The sequence below is a fragment of the Centruroides vittatus genome, unplaced genomic scaffold (genome assembly GCF_030686945.1).
Source record: "Centruroides vittatus isolate TY-2023 unplaced genomic scaffold, ASM3068694v2 contig_7, whole genome shotgun sequence".
In the NCBI taxonomy this organism is placed as follows: Eukaryota; Metazoa; Arthropoda; class Arachnida; order Scorpiones; family Buthidae; genus Centruroides; species Centruroides vittatus.
Window position 1 is genome coordinate 939166 of NW_027122442.1, and position 27386 is coordinate 966551.

Sequence of the window (27386 nt, forward strand, 5' to 3'; positions counted from 1 at the left end):
GTATAGGGTTGTCCGTAAATTATGTCTACATTTTTTTTTTTAATTTTTACTCCCCCCTCCCCTCTAGTCCCAGTTTGTCCAAGTTTCCGTAACCCCCTCTCCTCTTCGGACGTCCAACAAAACCTTTATCACTTTATGAATGATAGATACCATAAGTAACATGCAGTATCATTCGTTTCGAATGATACAAGAATTTTTTAAACATGTTTCGTAAAGACAAATCCAGTTGCCGCAATTGGCGCTGTTCGCAGTAGCGGCATAACTTAGAACTAATGTTTACCAGAGAGCTAGACTTGTGTTGTCGCCACGAGTAGCTGTAATCACTGATAACAATTTAAAACAGAATATCTATATTATTAATTTAAATAATTTTAACTTTAATTTTATTTAATGTATCAACTTCATGTACGCTAAGTAAATAAAATAATTTAAAGTTGAAACATATATTTTCAGTAGAGGGCGTTAGTTGTTTCTGACCTCACGTTATGTATTTATGAAATAAACAATAATTATTTCTTATTCTTATTTTAATGAGTTAACAAGTTATCAGTTATACAAAATACATACAGGATTATTTAAGTATGTATTTACAGTTGTAACATTTAATTTAAAATCGTTATAAAACTTAAAATTTTAAAATAAAGTTTTGCATATATTTTATCTTTTTGGTTAATGTTACCTATGGTTCCAAGATGGCGGCTCGTCTGATTCCAGCAAGGAAACAGTGGGAATGCACGTTCTAACCTAACCTAAGCTAACCTATTTTAATAATTTTGTTGGTAATAATTATGGTAATTTATTAGAATAGGTTAGGTTAGGTTACGTTACGTTAGAACGTGCATCCCCACTGTTTCCCTTCTATTTGCTGGAATCAGAGACGAGCTGCCATCTTGGAACCATAGGTAACATTAACCATATTGTTCTTGTTTTACCAATTGGTAATTATTTTAAAGCAATATAATTATATCAGTTATCAAGTTTTGTATGTTTCAGATTTTTTGATAATCCCATTTCAAGATGTTAAGACAAGTATTATGTAGAAGTATTGCAAAATATAAGATCATAGAGAAGTCCTTAAGAACCCAACAAAGTTTACAGTTACATAGAACTACACAATGTCTACGGTGTAGTGAAATTCAGGAAACTGACCCATTTGCTATTGCTGATGTGCCTTCTAAAGAAGTGCAAAGAGATTTGGGTGAGTATATTTGATGTGTCGTGTTTAAAAATTTAAGAAGAAAGCTAGTTGCAAATGTCATTTACACTATAGTCACACAAAGTCAATAGAGAGATTGTGGCCAAAGTTATCAACGCAAAAACGTGTACATCGGACATTCAGTGCAGCCTTCCTGTAAGCTTAGAAGTTTGACAATGGCATTTGGAACGTTGAGCATGATTCCACTGATGTTCCAAATGCCGTTGTCAAACTTCTAGGCTTACAAAAAGGCTGCGCTGAATGTTTGACATACACGTTTTCGTGTTGAAACTTCAGTTGCAACCTCTCTAATGATTGCTAACAATCAATGATATTTATATTTTTACTACATGATCTTTTTCAGTTAGCATTATGGTAGTTAGAAACTCTTTTATGTTTATTTAGGGTAATCTTTGTTTTAAAAACACTATCATAATACAGGATGATTTGTTTTCTTTCATGCAAAAGATTTCGGGAGCCGATTCTTCGAATAATTTCAAACATAGAAGTTCATTTAAACGTGTGGTGAAAATCACATAGTTTTAAAGTTACGTCATGTTTACTATGTAGTCACATACAGTGGCGGATCTCTGCACAGGCGTACGAGGACTTATAAATCAAGGGGGTCTCAAAATTCAGGTTTCATTTTAAAATACTTGACATCCAATTCAATGATTGTATGGAAAATTTTTAATATCAAAATGATATTGATATTAAAAATTTTAAAGATGAACTTGTCCATTTTATTGTCTTTGTAAAAGAAGAAAATATCACCAATCCTGTTGACATGTATAAATTATTAATTGAAGGTTTACAATCTACATTTCCTAATGTAGAGACAATTCTGAATATATTTTTGACAATTCTTATTTGCAATGCAAGTGGAGAACGCTCTTTTTCAGTTGTTAAAAGAGTTAAAAATTATTTAAGAAATTCCTTATCTCGACTCCATTTAGTTCACTTGTCTATGATGTTTATAGAAAACAATATAGTTATGTTATTAGATTATGAAAGTCTAATTGATAAATTTGCTAAAACTAAAATGAGAAAAGTTTCGATTTAGTTTGTTTGTAATATTCCAAAAAAAATTTGTTATTGATATTATTACATTCCAATATATTTTTAATGTGTAATAAATACTGTAGTGATAACTATATTGATTGATGTATTTTTTATTAAAGACCCTATTTTGAAGTAAACTGTATACCCAAGTACTATTTGATTTTGAGATTCCTCTCTAAATATTTTCACTACTCCTACACCCTACAGTGTGCATTCTATGTGCACGTTTTTTACTCTGATAGGCACTATACCGGTGGTCCAAAAAAGTGAGACATAGGGAAATAACATTGAAAATTAACCAATATAAAATTACAACTGCCTGGTTATATTTAAAGGGCTGCTGATGTTCAGGTTGTGTTTCTTTATGAAAATTGAAACTTATTGGTACAAGAATTATTAAATTTCATTAGGTAAAAGAGTTTAAAGCAAAAAAAAAATCTAGTAATCCATGAATATAAAAAATAATTTATTTTTAAATTTTAATACTGATTTGTATTTCATAAAGTAGATATAAAAAAGGTGCAAATATTCTTAAATAATTTTACTTTTAACAAAAATTAATAATAATATTCAAGATATAAATAACAATTTACAGAAGCAAAAATCAGATTTATTTATTCATTTTATCAATCAGCACATTCCCAGAAAACCTAAAAGATGAAATCGAATACTTGGAATGGAATTAATTATAACAAATGTTCAAAATGTCTTCCATTATTTACCAAGTAATAGTGAAATCTATTATAATAATTTTCAAATAAATTTTTATTATTTGAAGACTACTAGATTTTTGAAATACAGGTATACCTCGCCTTACGTCGGTAATTGGTTCCAGGAGAGGCGACGTAAGTCGAATTTACTTGTGTAGTTATGACGTAAGTCGAAACTACGGTGGAAAATGCCAATAATGAGCACTTAAAGACTGCTAAATAAGACGACAATACAGAAACACAGCTGTTTTCATGTTTCATTCTCTAGCATTTATGATGATTATATTAACATTTACTGTAAATGTACATATTTTAATATGATTTTATGTGCTTTTAATGCTTTTCTAGTGATATTACAACTTTAATATTTGTGGCAGACGGATGTAAAGTCGAATAAAATGACTTAAACTTGATTTTTATTTTTCCATATACTTTTTTGAGAAATGACGTATAATCGAGAATGATGTAACTCGAGGTATATCTGTATAAATCAGTAGTAAATTTAAAAATAAATTATTATAAATTATTTTTTATATCCACAGATTACTAGATTTTTTTGTTTTTAACACTTTTACCTAATGAAACTTAATTCTTGTACCAGTAAGTTTCAATTTTCGTAATTAACACAATCTGAACATCAGACTTCATCCTGACCTACATCCCAAATTATTTGGGGTCAGCCCGGAATGTCAATTCACGGCACATTGGTCTATTTCTAATTGTTTCGTTATCCACCCCACAGTCCAGCATATCTTTTTTTACACATTCAATCCATCTCTTCTTAGGTCTTCCTCTACCTCTATATCCCTGTACTTTCATATTTAGTGCCTTTTTTGTTACATGTTCCTCATTCCTTCTCACGTGTCCAAACCATGCCAGTTTGTGGCTTTTTATTTTTTCTGAGATAGGTGCTACCTTTAAACTTCCTCTGATGTAGTCATTTCTAATCCTATCCATCCTCGTGACCCTGCACATCCACCTCAGCATTTGCATCTCTGCTGCATGCAATCTCTTCTCTTTAGTGGCTGTCATTGGCAAGCACTCGCACCCATACATAAGCATGGGTCTGATGACAGTTTTATATATTAGTCCTCTTATTTTAAGTGGCATGCATTTGTCATGAGTTATTCCTGTCACTTGTTTCCACTTTACCACCCTGCATTGATCCTTTTAGTAACCTCCCTATCAATGTTGCCATTGTTCTACAGCAGAGATCCCAGATAAAGGAATTCAGTATCTGGCAATGGTATTCCATTTAGTTTTAATGTACCAGTACCAGGGAGACCGTCAAAATTACAAAACATGTACTCCGTCTTGGTTTGGCTGATTTTTAGGCCTTCATTTTACAGCATGTGTTGCCATTTGTTTAGCCATCTCTGTAGTTCTTCCCTGCACTCATCAATGAACATCAGTAACCTTTTAAATACAGCCAGGCAGTTGTAATTTTATATTGGTTAATTTTCCACTGATCCATCGAGTGAATTTAAAATGCAGTATTTCCTGAATGACTGCTGTCAACTTTTGAAGATTGCTTTTCCATGCACCTGATACCCATGTAGCAAAACCAAAAGATTATAATGCACGTGACAGGAAAAAGTTTATTTTTAATGATTCATAATGTACAAATATTCATTAAAAATACCAATTTAACAAATATGAAATAACTACACTCAAACCTGTTTTTGTGCAATTTGTTTTGTGCAATTTTTTTTTTGTGCAGTATACCAATTTGATTGAAATTCATATACTGCACAAAACAAATCACACAAATAAAAAATCGCACAAAAAAGGTTTGAGTGTACATTTATAATCATTGCTAAGTGACCAGGGGCCGTATTCTGGTCATCGTCTCTCATCTCTCAAAAGCCAGACGCTGATTGACATCTGGCTTTTGAGAGAGTGAGAGAGTGGCTTTTGACGCGATGGTCTCGAGAGATCATCGCGTCTCTCTAAATGTGATTCTGGACAACTTTTTCTCTCTTTGATTCTCTTGTTTATCAGAGATGAGCGGATAGTTGTCTTTCACCCGATCTATCGTCTTTCACCTCGATTTTGTTATAGCCAATATGGACGACTTGATTCTACTCATGCTGTTCAATCATAATAGAGAATGTTCTCTATCTTGGGAAAAAATATTTTGAGAGAGAAAATGCTTCTGATTTTTTTCCAGTATCTATACTGATTCCATTTTTTTTTTTTTAATTAACTTACATTAATTACTGAACTATTGAATGTGATGTTAATCTTACTTCGATAGTTAAGGAGAAATTAGATGGTAATATTTCAAAAAATATCTAAGTATGTACACTTTTCTAACTTAGGATATTAAAATTTTTATTTGTTAAGAGACAAATTGACATTACAATCTGTAAAAACGTTATAAAACAAAAAACATAATTTGTTCAAATAAAGCATGTAATTTTGACAATGTGCTTTCCTTGCCACATGATCTATGATTACATACTCTGCATTTTCGAAAATTTTACAATTTCATTGGTTAAAATTTTATACTGTGTTGCAGGCTCAGATAACCCAAACATGCATAATCAACTGAATAGAATCGTGACGTCAATGACAAAGATGAGATTGTTAGGAACGACCAGAATCACCACTGTGTATGAGAGATGAATTTCATCTCTTGCTTTGACATCATTCATCAGTGAAAGAAGAGACGAGAGATAAATGACCAGAATATGGCCCCAGCTATTTTCGGATCATCTCTGTAAAACCGACATTCACCTTGACCTTGATAGCACTCTGCTATAATGGCAACATGAACTATACACGGTTCACAAAAATTATTGCAAAAATGCAAAGGATCCTTTGCTCGCACATATAGGACGACCTAGGTTTTTGAAGCAGTGAAAAATGAATAAAAACCTCATATTATACGCAAGTGAATATGGTATTTGAGTATTTTTTTGGCATGGAACGCATTATCGTATTTTACATTCATTTCTATGGGAAAAATTGTTTCGCTTAACGAGTAAAGTTCTGGAATGAATTATGCTCATTAAGCGAGGTTCCAATGTAGTTTTAAGAAATTGATATTTCCCTAACCCTCAACTGTAGGAAAAAAGTCATACTTTACATACACACAGAAAGTCCTCATTGAATTTTTATGCATTTTTTAGCATTTCAAAGGCCCAAGTCCAAAAATGTGAAAAACTTGGGGTTCATTTTTTAACCAATTACCATACTTTCCTTTTATTATATAAGAGCTGGGAAAATAATAATTAGTATTTTTAATCAATCTACACTATCATTGATAACAAAATAAAATTCTTTCACTATGCCACACCAGTTCAACACACCCAACAGCTTTTGGTTTTGATGAGTGTTTCATGCCTGTTTAACTAGCATTGGTTGATGTGATGAGATTAAGAACATTTTATTTGAAATCTTTTTTTCATTACTGATTTATAAGTTGAACTTTGTAATACACACTTTTTTCCCAGCATGTCTGATCATAATGTCAGAAGAGTGTATGCCATTTTGACAGGTGTGTCTGTACAACTCAGTTTTACATAGGAAAAATTTTTAGATAGACCCTTAGCCACTTGCAAACTGGAAGTTTGCTCACTGTCTATACATTTCATGTTATTGATTTTGAATAAACTGATTGGTTTGAGGCTCAGCATACTGGTGAGTGTGTGGACAAAGCATTAACATCTACATGTGTTGCATTATCAACCTTATTCAAGACTATATCTAAAAACTATGGAATGATCTCTCAGTTATCTCTAAGTCCATAATTTACACATGACTGCCATAGAGATTATGGAAGGAAATCTGTAGTGTATGACATCTCTGTAATGAATAGTTTTTCATTAATTAATTGGAATCTAAAATGTAAAAAGTATATAATTATGGTTTAAAGAATGTGACAGGCTTGTTTAATGCAGTCCAAATAAGTTTACGTGCTTATATTTATTATTATTTTTTTAGTATGTTAAACATGTCTATTTCCAATTTCGAACACACTTTTATAAAAGTACTGTTGACTACATATGAATCAAAGCTCTAGATGGCTGTAGAAAAGCCAAAAATATGTTTTATTAAACTTATCTTCAGTTGAATAGTGTTTCTTAAAGAAGAAATACTGTTGTGTTGCATTCTTAAATAATGATACCAAGTTTTGTTCACTTCAATAATTATACAATTTTATTCATTTATAATGGCTGGACTTAAAGTGTTGCAACAGTACCAAAAATGAGTTAGTTAAAAAATGTTTTGTAAATGAACCTATGGTAATAAGATAGATAACTGCCGTAATTAATCTTACAGTATTCTTTGTAAATAAAACCAATGCTCTGGAATTGTTAGTGTTGACTGATTAAAAAGAATGTTTGTTTATTCATTTTCTTTGTCATTATTTCAGTTTAAAGATTTTTATATCATTATTTTAGTTTTGCATAATATATATATATATATAACCTGCTTTAGATCTTATATATATTTTTATATACAGTAAGATACTTGATGTCCTCATTAAAAGTTTCAGATTTATAACAAAATATACAAATTACAAATGAACCTAGATTGCCATTAAAACAATATCTCTGCATTATATTATTGATTTATATTTGTAGATATATATGTTCTGATATTTGTAAATCCATTATAAGAATAAAAATTAATGTTTTTATTGTTAAATTTTTCCAGATATTTTGGAAGAGAAATTACGAAGATCAAAGAATTTTGATGCTGTTTTTGATTTGATCTCAACTCATTCTGATATAATGAATAATAAACATCTTTCTCTTGCTTTTTCCTCTTTATATGATTGTTCAAAGTAAGTATTATTTATTGGATTTAAAGTAGTTATATTTGTAAAATATTTACATTTTACTATTATGTTTAAGAGAACAATCAAATACCAAGCCATTTAATCCTTTTGAAGATAAGCTGTTTTTACAGTTGTGTACTCAGACCATGAAACGTATAAAACATTTTACAATCGATGAAGTTATTACGATATATAAGACTTTAAGTTTTTTTAACATTCCAAGCACAACAGCAATAATGAAAAGCCTGGGTCAGATGTTAAGACATAACATCAATGAACTTTCTCTGGGACAGATCAACTTTTTAATATTGTTATTAGAAAGGCAACAGCAAACTCCATTAGTGGAAGCTCTTTTAATAGCATTACCATTAGTTCTTCAGTCACAACTTGAATTACAAATGGATCCTGAAAATGTTAGTGAAATGATTAGTTGTTTAAAAACACTCACCAAGAATAAGATCAATAATTCTTCAATTGAGGTATTTTTTCAATTACTTTAATTATTTTAAATTAATTATTGAACATAATTTATTGTATTTAACCTGATTTTCATTTCATAATTGGTTTTAATTTGATTTTACAATCTAACATTGTAAAATAACGATCAGAAGCAAAATTTTTATAGATGAAAATATATTTGTTGTTTAATACCATAAAGGTATAAAAATACACTTTTTAGTCTAACTAATTGTGTCTGTGTGAATAATTTCACATATATAAAGCAACATATTAAATTCAGAAAGTAAATTTTTATTTGGAAAATTTCAAAAATATACAGGATGTACCAAAAGTCTGAATACACATAATGTAATGTTTAATTCTTCACTCCACGAAAAAACCTTTATAGTCCAGTGATAGGTGTTTCTACAACAGCTGATGTTTTCAACCCCTTCGGGTCTTCCTCAGGCACAGTTCATAAGAAATTTCAAATACCAGTGAACGGAACAAAAAAACCAAAGCGAATTCTATTCCATATTTGGAATCATGAAATTGGAAGATAAGATGGAACATTATGCTCATAATGTTCCATCTTATCTTTCAATTTTTTTTGTTATCTTATCTTCCAGTTTTTTGTTCCGTTCACTGGTATTTGAAATTTCTTATGAACTGTGCCTGAGGAAGACCTCGGAGGGGTTGAAAACATTAGCTGTTGTAGAAACACCTATCACTGGACTATAAAGGTTTTTCGTGGAGTGAAGAATTATAATTCATCCAGTATATAGTAAGAAGTATAAATGTAATGTTTCCATAGATGATGGCAGATCAAAATAAACAATGGGAATATATGTTATGATGCAATGTATGCTGAATTCATTAATGACCATGAAGTTGACCTAAAAGGGCATTTCAGGGTCACTCAAAAAATCTTTAAAACCATGCATCCCAGACCAAAAATGTCTAATGTTAAATTCAAAAATGCATCCCAGACCAAAAATGTCTAATGACCAAATTCTAATGTTACAGATGTTTGCATCAATGTAATTCAGTAAACTGAGTTTGCAACATAACTTTTTCAAGATTCCTAGACTTTCAATTCAACCTTTATTTTCAAAAACTGGCTTATCAAAAATTAGCAAGCATCAGCATTTGTTCAGTTCAAAAACATGAAAATAAAACAAAAAAAAAAACAAGCAAAATTTTATTGATGTTATGCAGTGAAGCATCTGCATCAATGTTCAGATTCAGGCAAAACAACCAATGAATAGAAATAGAAATTTCACAAATAAAATGTAAATAACAAAAAACTGGCACAAAAATGTTTGTTTATTTTGTCAAAATGATACATGTAGGTAATAAAAGATAATGGACATAAGAGGAAATGAGATTAATTCAGATGTTCAATATGGTGACCATCAGCAGCTAGACAAAGGTCTGCTTGATGGTAAATGGCATCTTGCCCAAATGCCAATGTTGATAATTGGATGTTGGCTAAAAGAATTCTATTCTGGAGGTCATCTTCAGTGGTTGGCTGTATGTCATACACTTCTTGTTTCACATCACTTCACAAAGAAAGTCCAATGGAGTGGGAATTATGTGATCTTGATGTCCAATGAACTAGTCCTGATCGTCCAATCCATCTATTTGGAAATAATGTATTCAGATAATTTCAAGTAATTTGCGTAGTGTGGCAGAGCACCATCATCCTAGTAGAATATTTGCCAAAGTTTTGCCAATGGCTACGGTATCAGTAAAATTTTTAACAATTTCAAGAAGTATTTCATAATACTACTTGTCATGAGGATGCTGTGACAAAATACATGCCCTGAATATCACACACTTCTTGAAATCTGCTTGCTGCATTACTTGACGACAGCACGTATGGTAGAGATGAAATTTCTCCCTCTGCAGAATTCTCTCTACAGAGCTTTTTGTGGAGCAAATGTCCTCAGCAATTGCCTGTGTACTTGTATGAGGATTAGCTGCAACTATACCAAAACCAATATCTGGCTGCCATCAAGCTACCTGATGAGAACATTGCTGGACAGTGCCTGTATCCCAAAACCATTGAATAATGTGATGTAGTGTTGGTGGTGAGGGATGTCTGCAGTTAGGAAATTTTTCCCTATACAGCCTTGCAGCAGCATGATAGTTTTCTCCACTAACCCTATAATGAAACACTACATCAATCATTACAGGTTGTGTGTACTTTGCTATTTCACTTATTTCAGAAAATCCCTAACTGCATCACAGTTTCCTACAATATTTATGCAGATCAGTTAAGGTGCCTTCCAAATTATTTTAACTTTTATGATAGGATATGATGATATAATCATAACATTAGTAAGTTTTCAATTTTTAATTATTAAAAAACATTTTCATAACTTATTTGTTATTTAGATTTTGTTTGTGGATTTTTTTGTTCAAATCAGAACATTAATGCAGGTACTTCACTGCATGACATAAAAAAAATCCAAAACCGCAAGCAAAATTTTATTGATCTTCACATTTATGTTCTGAACAAAAGCAGATTCTTACTAATTTTTGTATGATCTACAACTTTCTAATTGATATTTTTTGGTCTGGATGCATGGTTGTAATTTTTTGAATGACTTTCAAAATACCCAATATCAACTTCATGGTCACTATTGGATTCAGCACATACAGTATATATTCCTATTTCTTATTTTGGTGTCATCATCCATGGAGACAGTATATACCTGTATCCAGACTTCTGGGACACCCTGTATATTGAACATTGTATGAGGTGTGTCCACATGAAAGCCATTTGATCACGTCATGCAATGAGTTGTCAGTTGAGGTTTGGAACATGAATGCTAAAGTGCAGCTGTGTGTGGTGCATGCACAGTGTTCTTAAATTTTCTGCTGTCTTCATATTTAGATGCAAATTTGCTGAATCCCAGCCAGGTACACAAAGTTATGATAGATAGTCTGATTGCAGAAATTGACAGTAATATCAAGGCAAACCGTCAACAAAGTATTTGTGACTTGGCATGTGAGTTTGACATTTCCGTTGGTCCTGTACAGAAGATTGTTTCCCAAAACCTGGAGTATCAGAAAGTGTGTTGCTCAAGGATACTGCACATTCTGATAGAAGACCATAAGAAGACAGCGAATGGACCTCAGGTTGCAGCATTTGATGCACTACAGAAATGAGGGCAAATGATTCCTACTGTGCACAGTAATGAGATGAAAGATAGAGTTACCACTTTGAACTGATAAGAAAGTCTGTTGTTCACATTTAATGGAAGCATGCTGGCTTCTCCAAAGAAATTCAAAACACAGTGGAAAGGTTTTGCTGACTGAATTCTTTGTCATGTAGGTCAGCAAAACCTTTCAGGGAATCATCTTATTGGAGTTTAAGGACTCAAAAAATCCACAATCAGTGCCCAGTGGTACATCAAAATGCTCAATAATCTGTATACAGCTATAAAAACAAGTAACTCGGCATATTGTTATTAGGAGTCGTCATTCTCTACAACAATGCATGACTGCATGTTGCAAAGGTTGTTGATGCATTAACCTGTAAGAAGTAATCCTTGAACATCCTGCATACAGCCTAGATTTGTCATTATTGACTTTCAACTTTTTGGACTGTTAAAGAAATTCCTAAAGGGACAAATATTTGACACTGACAAGTACATAAAGAACACAGTTCAAGATTGGATCAAGCTGAACTGAAATCTTTTTTGCAGACAGAATTCACTGTCTAAACCACATGGGTGCAGCGCCGGATCCAATAGGTGTGAGGCCCGATTGAATTTTTTTTTGCGGGGCCCCTCAAACTTTAAATAACAAGATTAATTAACCGTTAATTTACACATTGAAATATGTTGTTTTATTTTTAATAATAATATACCTAGATATTTATTTTTGTAACGTACTATTTTTAAATATATAAATTTTGACGTGATGCGGGGCCCGATTGGCACCAATCGCTCCAATCGCCTAAAATCCGGCCCTGCATGGGTGACTTCTGAGAAGCATTGTATATAGTAAATTTTATTAAATACTACCATTTTTTATATGCTTATGTTTTATCTTTCCTTTATTCCTAGTCTGATGGTTATGCATCTCAAATGGGTTTCATTTGAACATGCTTTATATTATTTCTTGATATACAATGTTTGATATTAAGAAGTTCAAAAAAGTAAATGATTTTCTCTCAATATGTAACTAGTTCAAATGATTTTATTTTGAAGAATACAGAACTGTTTTGAAATTAACCATTCAGTATAGAAAATGACAACTGCCAAACCATTTCGAAAATTTTTTTATATTTAACTTTAACACATTATAATTTGCTTTTAATGTCAATAATATTTAAAACACTAAAATATTTTTATCAGTATTAGGTAAATAAAATTTTCTGAAAATTTGAATTTATTATAAAAAAATATCTTTACTTTTTATTTCAGAAGTTAACAAGCATGCTTCTTCAAAAAGTCAACACACTTTCTACACGAGATGCTTATTTAATTTTTACCTGCCTTGCAAACACTCAGTATAGATGTAATGAAACAAATGAAGAACTCCTTTATAAATCATTGGATATTCTTAGTCAGAATGTTGAAGAATTGAGTGATAGAGCAATAAGTACAGTTTTAAATTTAATGAAAGAATATAAATTATTTAATAAATGTTTGATTGAATCATTAGTAACAAAAGCAATTAATGAACAATGGGATCTCTGGAAACTGAGTTCCTTGATATATTTGTGTAGTAAGAATGAATTTATTCCACTAGAGATGTTAGATTTTGTTGCAAATATGATTAAAATGCATCCAAAAGAAGTAGAGCTAGATCAGAGAATATCTTTACTCACTGTGTTGGAACCATTTGCTTTGGTAGGATACGAGTCACCTGAAATTGTTCAATGTTGTAAAATTATAAGCTCTTGTAAAGAAAAACTTAACTTATTTCAAAAGAATTCAATTTCATTGTTTGTGAAAATAAATAGCCATTTAGCTCAACTGAAGTGTCATCCATCATCATCATTTTTCTCAGAGAATGTTTTTTCTTCAATTTTAAGGAATAATATAATAAACAAGGGTAAGTTTTTAATTTGTGAAATTTTTCTAAAATTTAGTATAATTTTATCTATAAATTTAGTATAATTACCGTATTTTACGGACTATAAGACGCATTTTTTTCTTCGAAAAATTGCCTCCAAAATTCAGGTGCGTCTTATAGTCCGTAGCATCTTATAGGTATTTAAAAAAAAAAAAATGCTTAAAAATTAAAGTGCGTCTTATAGTCTGTAGTGTCTTATAGTCCGTAAAATACGGTATATCTATAATTTTCAGTTGTGAATTTTCTTTCTAAAAATACAATATTCTGAATGCAATATATAAAAAATAATAATTATATGTATTATAAACATTGCAAAATTCTGCATGTAAGAACATGTTATATCTTGATAGCATATTAAAGAAATTCAGTTGTTTTGAAACATGAAAGATTTATTATACAGGTACTCCTCACTTTATGACCTATCTGCTTAACGACCACTCGCACTTATGATTAATCGAGTTTCGATCTGCAATTAGGGGAATCCCCTTTGTCAGCTTGAGTGTCAGTGGCGAATGGTGACGTGTGCACTAAGCAGACTATAATAGGCTTGCACGTACTATAATAGGCTAATAGCATACTATAATAGTCTTTTTATGAATAAATTTGAAGTTTGTTGCATAGTTTGGATAATTTTACAACGATCCTATATTCCCAGCACAAGCTCCTCGCTTATTGACCAATTCGCTTAACGATGTAGTTGTCGGAATGGAACTCGGTCGTAAAGTGAGGAGTACCTGTATTGAATTATAATTTGATAACATAACTGAAATTTCCGATTTAGTGTCCACAGGGTGGGAAGAATTAGAAGAAGGAAAAGAACAAATATAATCAAATATGGAATATAATTGGAACTCTGACTAACTGTATTGTAAATTATGCAGTTTTTTTTGAAAACTTTATTGACACACTGATATGGCAATAGAATATGATAATATGCTTCTAGTTCATCAGATTGACTGTTTCAAATTGTTCTTTGGGCATGGATAGTTGTGATCATTAGATTTTAATAGAGATTGTCTTACAGCACTCCCCAAACAATACTTATTTAAATATAAAAAAATAAACATTTTTATTTTAACTTTAATTTTGTCATCAGTAAAAAGTTTTCTGTGATAAAAATGAGTAACTAATTTAAAAATAAAATGAAACCTTTGAGATGCCTACCTTCGTCAGACAAAATTATACTTGATCCAGTTCGGTTTTTTCTCACTTAATGCGTGCAGAACACAATCATTTCAAGCAGATGAAGTGTTTCAATAATATGTGTCTGTGAAACATTTAAGATTTGTTGCAATCTCACAAGATGTTATTTGTCTATTTTGAACAATTTCTGCCTGCAATTTTTCATCATCGACAGTTTTTGGGTACCCCATACAAAAATTACTGTAAAGATCAAGCCATAGTTGTTTAATATTGATCATGTTCAAATCTTTATTAATTTTAACATAAAAAACACTTTATATTGAATAAATATGAATTACATATGTTTTAGGTCTGTATTCCAATATTTTTGAAAACTTGAGATGAGGGTCAGAGTTTATACTGCATTTATTCTCTCTCTCTGCATGCCATATCAGAAATCCTGACATCGGCAAGCACCTGGTGCATTTTAATAAGTGGTTAGTTAAGGCGCTAAGGTGTATCCTAGGGGAAGTGGTTCCCTGTTGCCTTCTCTGGTGCACGATGTTATGCGAGGGGAAATGCCTTCCGGGAGGTCTTACAAGGGAAACTGGCTCCTATTCAGGTGTTACGTGGAGAAAACCTGGAAAACTCCACGTGGCCAGCCCGTCCAAGCACAGCATGAACTCCCAGTGTTTAGCAACAGAAACGCTTGGCCACTGGTGGGCACATTTATTCTAGCTACACTTATTAAAACTAAAAATACATGCATTTATTATTTTTAATAATTTCTTAAAATGATAATACAATACAGAATTCTTCTCTTGCAATGAGGCATTAAACATTCAAATTTAGACTTTGTTACTTCATTAAGGAATATATTAATTGTAGCTTATAATAAGTGTACTCAATATTTATTCTAATTGTTAAAAAAAAGGAAAGTTGAGATCATTTTGATTAATTTGACTAAAGGGATGCAAAAATATAAAAACAGAATTTGAGTTTTTTTATATTGGGTGATCAAATAAGAAGCTTACTAAAGTCTGTGTAGTGAAAGAGTAGATGTGAGTGAACCTGAACTGGAAGGGTTTATGTCATATGGAAGGAGATATGTGGCTACTCCCTTGGGAATTGACACATGGATCTGATCTTTTTCAGCCATTGTGTTTCATTTGACACAGGATCTGTGTCAGTGAATTGTTTTTGTTAGAAACTAGGTTACGAGTTGCTGCATGCACCTAATTTCTAACAAAATGCATCAGATTCCAGATAGAGGACTATGAGACAGCATGACGGAAGTAATGCACTCAGATACTAGGTTTAACAAACAAATAATTGTTTTTTTGAAGAGAAAAAGATTTCCATGATATATACATCATATGTCAAAATAACTGGTAGGTGGTCACGAGAGAGAGTTTACATGATAATGCACACAGACGTAAATACCTGAAGTTTGGTTGATCCTCTGGTAGACTAGAAGCAGGAGAGGATTCAATCAGTCTCTTTCGATGGTGTAAACAAGGAAGGTTGGCACTTTAGAGAAGTTTGGGATGAGGTATTTCAAGTGAAAATTTCTCTGTCCTGGGAGTAGAGATGAAATATTAGATTTTCCCGGAGTTGGTGACAAAGTTAATCCAAATATGTGGCACAGTGCAAATGTAATGGGTTGAGGAGCTGGCAACGACTGACTTGGCTGGCCCTTAGTTGTTATATTAAATTGGTAAATTTGGGACAGCATGTCAAAAGGTTGCGGGAAATATTAAGTGAGAGAGCGTTCAATGCCGAGAACATGCAGGAAGAGATGCTCCCAGGTGTGAAAGTTGACAGATATCACTGCTGACAAAGTTATATTATTATTTAGTTTAACTTGTTTGATTCGATGTCTCAATTCTCACATCTCTTACATTTCTAAAATGTTTTTATACCATCTTTATTATAAATAAATAATTTTATTATATATTTTTTTTTTACAAATTTTAGTGCTTGCTTTTAATTCTAACATTAAAAGTCTCCTTCCATCTGAGATATACTGTTCTCCTACTCAAGCTCACTTATGTCTACTCTTTCATTTGTTTGAACTATAGTAAAAACCAGGAGTGGTACCTGAATGACTCATCATGGTGGCCATCATGATGAATCAGTCAGGTGCCATAAAATAATTTTATTTATTTATGAACTTAAGAAATAAAATTTAAAAGTCCATAGTAAATAAGTGTTTCTCACAACATACACAAGAGCAATTAACAAGCATAGTTGGCTGATTGTTGAAAGTCTATTCTAGGGATTGCAATCCAGCAGTGTTTTCACTCCAGCGCAGATGTATTTTTGGTGCAATAAAGTGTTATCTATCTATCTATCTATCCAGCAATTTATGGTATTTTTAAAAGAAATAAGTATTTTTAAAAAAAAATGTTTTAAGAAACTTTTATTATTTAGACTGGTCACTATAAATCAGTAAAACTTACACATTTAGGTAGTAAACTTAACTTTGGTTTGGTTTAACACTTGAGATAGAGATAATTAACTTTAAATGTTTAGTTAAAAATTACATTGTAATTATAATCTAAGTTAAATAATAGCAAAGGTAATACTACTAATTAATTTATATTAATATATTATAATAATGTAAGGACGGATAATCAGTGGCTAAGTGGCTATCAGTCTTACCAATTTTCTTATATAGGCTGTACATATCAGTCTGTAGTTATTTATAACTACTTTAATTATTTGTGTTAGTAAAGTAGTGAGTAAGTAATTAGTAGTAGTCTAGTAGTTAGTTATTATTATCACAATCATGAATCACATACATTCATATCATCATATATGTAAGATATTGATATTCATTAATTTAATTAACTATTTAACTAACTAGGTAGTCTCAGTTTTTCACTAATTTTCACAATAAAATTGCCTAGCTTACCCACTAACCACTTATAGAATTAAAGTTAAAAACTCATACTTAATAGAATTAGAGTAGAAGTTATAAAATATTAGTCTTGTCTTGAATAAAATATTTGATTTAATTTTATTTAATTTTTTAAATCACTTCTGTTATTTTTTGGACTTTTCTGGACGTAGGATCTCAAGAATCAAATGGTATTGATGATGTCTCCCAACCTACTACTTAATGAATTGCATATATATCCCGCTGCAGAGAAAGCCCTTTCTGCCTCTACGCTAGTTGGTTTCTTTCTTTCTTTCTTGTTTATATGGAGACCCTAGCCTGCCAGAAAGGTTTCAGGGTCATTATTAAGTAATCATAAATCATTTCGTCACGTGATTTATTGACATCAGAACCGGCCATAAATTAGAATTATGCACCAGGACTTGGAGAGGAGTTACTTATTTTATTTAGCACGAAGACACTTTATGTAGCAAGAGCAGAAAGTCAACTGGCAATTACATCAGCAGAGGTAAAAGGGCAGGGGGTGCGGTATAGAGAGGGGTGTAGCACATCCCACACTGAACGGCAACGTCACTTTCGCCGCCGAGCGATAGCACACGTAGCAAAGCGGCAACCCCGACAACATAGACTTTTGCGCCATTATTTAGAAAGTTAATTGAGTATTTGCGGATCCAGCAATTGCAATCCCTAGTCTATTCCTCACAAGTAAACATTTTGTTTGATCACCCTGTATAAAGCATGTCTAAAATTATCATAATTATAATAATAATTTATATTGAATTTTTTTCTAGTTAAAAATAAATTTTGCTCAAGAACTATGCGTTATTGAATGGGCTACTAAATTATGTTTTGATAATTATGATGGTCCTTACTTGCCAAATGACATTTTTCAAGAAGTTATGAACAGAGTATGGAAGGAAAAATTGAAAACAAATTTTAAGCTGGATTCATTTTTGAAACATGGCCTTGGAGGAGAACAGTTCTTTCAAATAAATGTTATGACAAAATATGGACATGGAATTGGTATGTTGTTTTATACATAAATTTAAAAATTATAATTTCTAATTTATAGAAAATATGGAAGAGACAGCTATTTTGAGAACAGCCTTGTTTTATGCAGGATTGATCTGTGGAATTATGTTTTTCATAGATGGCAAATGATTATATTAATCTATTGATGCATAGGGGGTTATTCTGACTATTTTATTGTATAATTCATTGTAAAGCAAATGTAATTGTAAAAACATTGAAAGAAATTACCTACAGCTTACCTTTGATAAGAAAATTATCAAGATGAAAGAAAAATAGAAGGTTCTAATGCAGACACAAAGAAAACCAAAAGTTGTGTGTCTAGAATGCAATTTGTGTAAAATTAAAACAAACTTTTTGACACCAAAACTACAATAGAAGAATGGTGCTTTCTAAAGTAGTGTACTTGATACAGTATAATAAAATTTTGCTTTGGATATTCAGAAACATTGGACTAAAATGTTATTCATTATGGCAAAAGCATACACAAAGTATGTACAGTACTTTAAACACATTTTAATGTTTTTCAATTAATTGTGAATGGTTGCTTAAAGTGTCTAGATAAATTATCTAGTAGGGTGGAAGACAAATTTATATGGAATTTCATTTAATGCAGACCTACAGACATACAATCCCTGCATAAAACAAGACCATACTTTATTCTTATACTACCAAATTCACTATAATGTATTAACCATCTTGAAATTGACATAGTATTGGTATCAATTATAGCTTAATAAATTTTTATATCATAAGTACATGTTTTCGGCAAGAGTATTCAATTGAATAAATAAATTCATATTAATAATTGAACATAAGTTTACATATACTGTAAAGCATACAAGCTTATATTTAACCAATTAGACAATCTTGTTAGGGATAAAATATACTTATGTTTTTACTTAAGGCTTTGCCAAATTAAACTTCATGTAATTAAAAAACATGTACAAACATTAAAAGATAGGGACTAAAATTTAAAAACCCTTTTTTGTTTTCTTTATATATCTTAAATAAACATAAAGTATTTATTGGCTAAGTTTTGAATATGTGCAGCTACATCAAATAATTTATTAATTAATCAGTAAAATTACCTAAAATGTAGGTTTTTCTATATTTTCACCATGCCAAAAGACTCACACCTGTATAGCAACCATTTATTCAAGATTCATTATATGTTTTGGCATTTCTTTGATAACTGATACATTATAAATACATACAGGTATACCTTGCCTTAAGTTGGTAATTGGTTCCAGGAGAGGTGACGTAAGTCGAATTTACTTGTGTAGTTACGACGCAAGCCTAGTGGTCTTTAAGTGCTTATTATTGGCGTATAATAAGCACTTAAAGACTGCTAAATAATACAAAAACACAGATGTTTTCATGTTTTGTTCTCTAGGATTTATGATGATAAAAGATGTACATTTACAGTAAATATTAATATAAATATGATTTTATGTGCTTTCAATGCTTTTCTAGTGATATTACGACTTCAATATTTGTGGCAGACGAATGTAAAGTTGAATAAAATGACTTAAACTTGATTTTTATTTTTCCATATACTTTTTTGACAAACGACGTATAATCGAGAACGATGTAACTCAAGGTATACAGGGTTCCTTGTACAGGTTCCTATGCGTCAGGAAAGTCAGAGATTTTCATTAGTGTTTGGAAAGTCAGGGGATCTGTTTGCTTAGCTGCTGCCTTGTTGATTTCATTTGTGGAATATGGCTGACCAAGTGTAGCCATCTGCAGATGGCAAGAAGTAATGCTGCAACCCTTATTATGAATATAGCAGAATCTGTTTTTCTACCAAAACATTTTTAGTATTAGAGGACGCCACTAGACGTAGAAATCCATCTTTTATAAAATTTTTGTGTCTTTCTTATGTTCATAATTGCTTTCTGTATCTGATATCATTGAAACCATCTTCCAAAACACTGAAAATTTTTCTGGGGCTCTTAGTGCCTAGGAACCTTGCACAATTGCACATAATGAGTTAATTTTAATTTTATGCATGTAATAAGTCCTACTTATTGTTCTATTGTATTGTTAGAATATATTTTAAAATCACTCAAAATCAGAACTCTAAATCACATCAAATTGTTTAATGTTTTGACAGTTAATACAAACAAAGGTTTACTTTTACTGACAGTTGCAGGTCACTTTTAAAACTAACATTAATTGTTTATGTGAAGAATTATTATAAAATGCAACTCTGAGGAGAGCATTGCTAAACTTTGGGGATCAAACAGTCCCTAATATAATATACTGTCAGATCAATCAGCATTTTAAAATTTGAAACATTTTGAGATTTTAAAAATGCTTTATTGTGAATTTGAGAGAATAATCTGTAATACTCTTGATGATAATACATTTCTTAAAATATTTTGGAAAAATTTTAATCAATCACAAAGCTCCTGGACCTGACAACATAACCTCTGAAATTTTAAAAGCAATGAGAGAATTGGGTGTTGATATATTTCATAAAATTTATTCCTTAATTTGGAAATTGGAGAGATGACCAGAAGATGAAATAAATATTCATTTACACCAAATATATAAAAAAGGTGCACCAACAGATTGATTAGACTGATAGTTCTGTAATTACTACAGTCATGCCAGTAATGTTCCAAATAATTGATAACCGTTTGAAACTCTCCCTATTACCTGAAATAGCCAAAGAACAGTTGGGGTTTATTCCTGGTAAAGAAACCTGTAAACAAATCTTGAATGTCTGACAAATTATCCTAAAGGCCTATGAGTTTAATGTCAAAGCTTACCTTTGTTTTGTAGACTATGCTAAAGTCTTTGACTGTGTAAAATGGCACAAATTTTGACCTACTCTTTAGAATAGGGGAGTCACACATCATCTTACCTCGATAATCAGAAATTCATATGAGAACAACTCTGCAACAGTAAGAGTTAACAACACTATGTCTAATCCATGTACAGTACAACTGAAGCTGGTGTAAGATAAGGATGTACTCTCTCCCCTTTACTCTTTAATGCTTATTCTGAAATAATAATGAGAAGTGTATTAGATGACTGGGATGGAGGCATTTCCATTGGGGCCCGAAAAGTTAACAACCTGAGGTATGCTGGTGATACTCTTATTATAGCATCCAGTGAATCAGAACTTGAATATATTATATAAAGACTTGAAACTGCGAGCAGGGAATATGGATTACTAATTAACAGAAATAAAATGAAAGTCATGATAACTGGTATCATTCCTTGACACAGACTAATGAAATCATGGGCTATAAGGTAGTCAATGAATTTGTTTACTTTGGTTCACTTCTCATGAATAAAAGAGGAATATGTGATAATGAAATTAAATGCAGAATTTGCCTTGCTCGCAATGCAACCTGTAAATTGTACAGTCAAACCTGTTTTTATGCGGTCTCTTTTTGTGCGATTTTTTTTTTTTTGTGTAATATAGTTGGCGACTAGTCTCGTGCAATTTGTTATGTCTCATGTTGACTTATTATAGCTAAATAAACTTATTATAGTAATATTATTGCATGAATATGCGAAAAATGAAATAATTTATTTTTTAAGTCAACAAAACACCACATGGACAAAAATATGTAAAACAGGTTTGACTGTATAGAATTTGGAAAGATTCTGCAATTTCTAACTTTAATAAACTAAAGCTCATAAGAATGCTAATTTTCCCAATTGCCACATATGCCATGGAAACCTGGACCATAAATGCCACTCTTGGAAGAAACTTAATTCCTTTGAGATGAGGACATATAGAAGAATGTTAAGAATCTCTTGGACGGAGCATCGAACAAATTGCTCCATCCTAAAACAACTGAAAACCACAACATGCCTTACCACTATAATACACCAATCCTACCTTCACTTTTTGGGACATATTTCCAAGTGCAAAAATGGATTTGGGAAGATTAATGGCAAATGCCCTAGAGGCTGGTGTTGGAATAGGTGGCAGACCAAGTAATGGCAATTACAGGACATACAACACATGAGGTCATCAAGATAGCACACCATGAAAAGTTAAATATAATAATCTTGAACCCAGTCCTTTGTTTAGTTATTATACTCAATAACTATTACTGAACCTATAAGAACCTTCTGCTCCAATCAATGTGAAACCTCTGTATATTTCTGATTAGAAAGTACACTCAAACCTGTTTTTGTGCGATTTTTTATACGTGCAATGTGTTTTGTGCAATTATGTTTGTGCAGTATACCAATTTGATTGAAATTCATATACCGCACACAAAAAATCACACAAAACAAATCGCACAAAAATAGACCGCACAAAAACAGGTTTGAGTGTATAGTACATTCACAGGAAGAAAATATCTTCCTGTGAATGTGTATGTAAACTCTCTCTTCCTCTCTTGGATAGATTTAATTACCTATTAGAATTTCAGCCCTTTGTATAAATGAATATGTTTGAACTTTTAAGAACATGAGTGACTAATTTCCAACTGACTCTCGTCATTCCCTCCTTCATCTGCTTATCTCATGTTTCAGACACGAGACCACTTGCTTAGTTTCTTGATTAGTAGTGTAGGTGCACCGGGAGGTGGACGCACCTCCTTTTCTCGGCTCACAGGTCCTTGAGACCTGCCCACGTCAAGATGGCGGTTCAGATGGGTTATGCGTTACGCAAGTGGAGAAAGTGGATGGGTTCGACGGTAGAGCGGCGGCGATACTCGAATAACTGACATTAACAACGAATTAAAAACAACAACAGTTTATTAAGACTAAAGCGAAAGTTACAATAGGGGCGAGCTACTGTCGCCTAAGTTCGGATACGCGGAGGGAGAGTTTACATGAATTTGGGTCATACCTCGTGATCCAGGTCGGTCTTTCCTCTAGGTCAAGTATTCCTTTGTTCGCCGTCAGGTTTCCTCGGGACTTCGGACACACACACTTTGTCTAATTGACACTACGTAACCGACCCCTTTTCCCGCTCTCGTCGCCCTTTTATCGTCTCGGTCACGTTTCTCCGTTTCACCAACCAGCATTATTCGAATGTTGTTCCTCATGATTCATGTTTTCTCCGTGGAAACCAAGCAATTAAATATTTTATTATTAACGGTTTAGTTCCGGCGGGTTCGAATTTTCACAGTAGGCATTACTTACCTGGTGTCAGAACATCCCATGTAATGCATGTCAACTGGGCATCTAACCCTCACAAATGCCTTTTAAGAGATGTAAAATTTATAAGCAAAATTACAAATTAAAACATCAAGTTATGTAATAGCAAGGTTGCGGCCAAAGTTTTCAGTGCAAAAACGTGAATGTCGGATGTTCAGCACTGCCTTCCTGTAAGCCTAGAAGTTTGACAATGGCATTTGGAACATCAGTGGAATCATGCTCAACATTCCAAACGCCATTGTCAAACGTCTAGGCTTACAGGAAGGCAGTGCTGAACATCTTGCATTCATATTTTCGCGTTGAAAACTTTGGCCGCAACCTCGCTAATATTGGCAAGAACTGAATTTTTGTATAAACCAGTAACTACATATATTATAAAATCACAAGATACTTATTTGAAAGATATTTTTTTTTAGTCAAAAAATAATGCTTAATTTTTAAATGTATTTTCATTTCTTACATTAAAATATTTTATGTTTAAAATATTCCAGATTATTTATTAGTTATGAGAAAAGGTGGTTATCCAATTGCCATCAGGAATTTAGAAGCTACAGAAGATGAGGAAATTAAACAGAGGACAGAAATAACATTTGTTGAAGATTTACAAATACCACTAGATTCTAAAATGTGAGTAATAAATATTTGTACAATTTGAAAGTTATCTTAAAAAAATAAATAAAATTCTTAAATGCCATTTCATACCTTATTTTCTTCTTTTTTTTTGTTCTCATATCTCGCTACATATTTTCATGTCTTTTTAGAACTTGAAAATGTATAAGGTTCTATATTATAAGTTCTGTATTCTTGGCTTAAAATATAGCAGTGTTAAATCTTAAAGATCTAATTGAAGTTTAATAATGAATTGCAAAGATATTGCAAAATTCAACTTCAAGAGTAACTTAGGAGAAACTCCATAGTCCTTCTTGAAAAATTATATCATACAGGAATTACAAAAGGAGTTGAATGAAGATTCTGCTTCTAAAGGCAAAAAAGTTTTATAAGAATGAAATTTATAAACTTGGTGCTCATTGGGGAAAAAGTTGTTAATTGTGATATTTTATTCTGAAAAATAAACACTATCCTTGTTTTAATTTTGTGTTAGTAAAACTACATGAACTTTTTGGTTACCTGATAAAAAGCTACTAACAAACTACAAATGCAAAAAAATGTGAAAAGGAAATTTGTTTATCAAACACATATTTAGACCATATGTACAAAAGTCTTCTAAGGAAACATAATAAATGTTTACTAAACAGAAAATTCTTTGCATAATATGAAAAATACAGATAAATCAATTTTATAGTTGTAGTTTCTTTTGTTTTAGCACGCCCACTATAGTGGTGAAATGCTTATGTTAGGACTTTTGTTTGTCTGTCCGATATCCACACACGTGCAATGACTTCACTTTTGTTACCTAAGTGTTATGTTCTGTTCAATCCATTTATTGTGCATGTCCACGCACATGCGCAACAACTACTTGATTCCAAGAATTTATAAAATTTATAGTAAACAAAATTAATATTTGATTCGCTTTTGTGGTGCACGCTATCAGATCGGCTTGACCAAGCTTGTTTTCAGTGGAAAAGAATAAAGTATATATGAATGGAATGTGACCAATAAAGATTAATTTGTTAATTTGTATTTTTTTGTTGTTGTTTTCTAATATATTGTAAGGAGTTATGAAATATTTGCTTAATAATCAAAAATTGATTATTTTTGTACATTGCACCATCTCCTTTATAGTTTTTTATTGTACCTGACAGGTCAGACAGTCAAAAGTTATTAAGATTAATTTTTCATAATTCAATATATTGAATTACTCTTTGTATTGTGAAGACTATTTAACTTTTTGTAATCTTACAAATGAAGTTCAATGGAAATTCACAGATCAATTTTTCTTTGCTGTTTGAAAAAGTAAAATACGATGATGATGATGTGTTTTAATTTAACAAAAAAATAATAGAAAATCTTGATGATATGTTTTAATTTTTTCAGTATAACAATTATTGTGGCTGATGATTTGTGCTTTTGCAAAAATTCTGGGCATTTGAAAGGATGGATGAAATTACAGTTACAAACATTAGGAAAGTTAGGATATTTACCGTTAATGGTATGTATTTTATGAGTATATTAATTATAAGATTCATTTTAAATTGGCTTATCTCTTCATTGAATATTATAGATTTTAATAATATGACTATCTGAAATGCATTAAATTCTGTGTTTAAAACTTAGTAACCAAAAATTTCTAATTCAGGCAACTCATGAGAATTTATCTGAAAATAAGTAAAAAATTTTAGAGAGCACAAAAATATGGTGCATTATTTTGATGTATGTCATTTAATAATTTTAAGGCAATTAACTGCTAATTTTTATTAAATATAATTTAATAATAAACGATGACTTTAATTTAGATAGAGTTAAAATCCTATTTATTAGGCTAACAATTTGGAGAGCTTATCACACCAAGACCGACCAAAAAATAGACCAGATCTTTTACAAACACCATCAAATTTAGGAAAGGACAATCATAACACTATTAGTGTTATAATTGGTGTGATAAGCCCTCCAAATTGTTAAAATCCTGTTTATTAGGCTATCTAACTCTATCTAAAATATAGATTAATTAAAAAGTACATATAATCTAAAATCCCTGAAAATATTGACATTACTGACAGCCAGCTTTTAAAATCATTCTAACACAAATGAAAATACTGATTGAACTAATTTAACAATTACAGATAATGGATTTTGGCAATGTTGTGATAAGAGTTAGGAATCCAAATTCTGATTGCCGAAAGTATGTATTTCAAATACCTGTCACTTTCTTGGCTGTTAAGAAGGAAAGTATGGCATTCTGACCAAAAAAAATGACCCCTCCCAGATTTTTACATTTTTGGACTTAGGACACCTTGAAATGTACAGAAATTACCCGATTTTTTTGCATGTATGAATGAATGTTAGTGTGTTTGTGAAACGAGTTTGTTCACCCTGTTTGACTGCTGTGCTTTTTGTCGAAAATTTCTGAAATCTTGCAGGGAGGTTTGTTTATTAAGGAGATTGATGCTTTAAATTTTGGTAGTTAAAGGTCGAGGGGGTGGGGAGATAATGTGTGGTTGTGTGTATCTCCCGTAGGGTTGGACTTAATGACAATTTTACTCGTTATTTGCATTTACAATTTTTTATAAAACTCATCCCCACCCTCAAAATTAAGCTTTTTGCAATTTTATAATACTAAAAAAACTTTTTATATTTTTAACTAAAATATAACAGATGGAGTTACCAAAATTTTAAATGTTACTGGGAAAGTTGAGCAACCCATTTCTGGTTTATTTTTTGGATAGTTATATGTAATGAATTAAGGTTTAGTCCAATTTTTGGCATCATAGTTTTTCATTTGTGTTAGAATGATTTTAAAAATTGTTTGCTTGTAAATGTCAATAATTTCAAGCACAGTTTTCTAATGAGGAAATAAAACATTCAAAACTGTTAAATAAAACATTAGTACACAAAATTTTGACTTGTGTTTTAAAGATAAAACTGTACATTTTTGTTACTTGTAAATAATCAAAGTTTGATCAAAAATATTATCATCAAAGTAATAACATTTTTTAATTTGTTTTTCTGAACTTAGTCTCTAAGAATTATGTATTAAAGATCATCAGATTTTACTATTTTTCTTTATTCTCATATTTAGATAAATTTAAGAAATTGGGAGAGTTTACAAGATCATGAAAAAATACCTTATTTAATGCGTGAAATCCAAGAGATTGTAAAGAACAGCGAATTAGAAAAAGACGTATATCCTGCTATGTAACTGGAAACATCAAATGAGATTCATGATATGCTTAAAATAATTTTTGTGAAAATAAGATAATTCAAATAAATTATTTTATATAAAAGCTA

General features: G+C 31.3%; 1 protein-coding gene across 1 annotated transcript; it reads left to right on the top strand.

Annotated features, from left to right (window-relative positions):
- Nucleotides 1-482: 482 nt before the first annotated feature.
- LOC136980401 (FAST kinase domain-containing protein 1, mitochondrial-like) lies at nucleotides 483-27386 on the top strand. The gene is made up of 10 exons (XM_067276507.1): nucleotides 483-579; nucleotides 994-1198; nucleotides 7633-7762; nucleotides 7833-8235; nucleotides 12634-13271; nucleotides 17763-17820; nucleotides 18104-18335; nucleotides 23972-24107; nucleotides 25476-25590; nucleotides 27178-27386. The coding sequence occupies exons 2-10, from the start codon at nucleotides 1018-1020 to the stop codon at nucleotides 27295-27297; spliced, it is 2013 nt and encodes a 670-aa protein (XP_067132608.1). The 5' UTR covers nucleotides 483-579; nucleotides 994-1017; the 3' UTR covers nucleotides 27298-27386.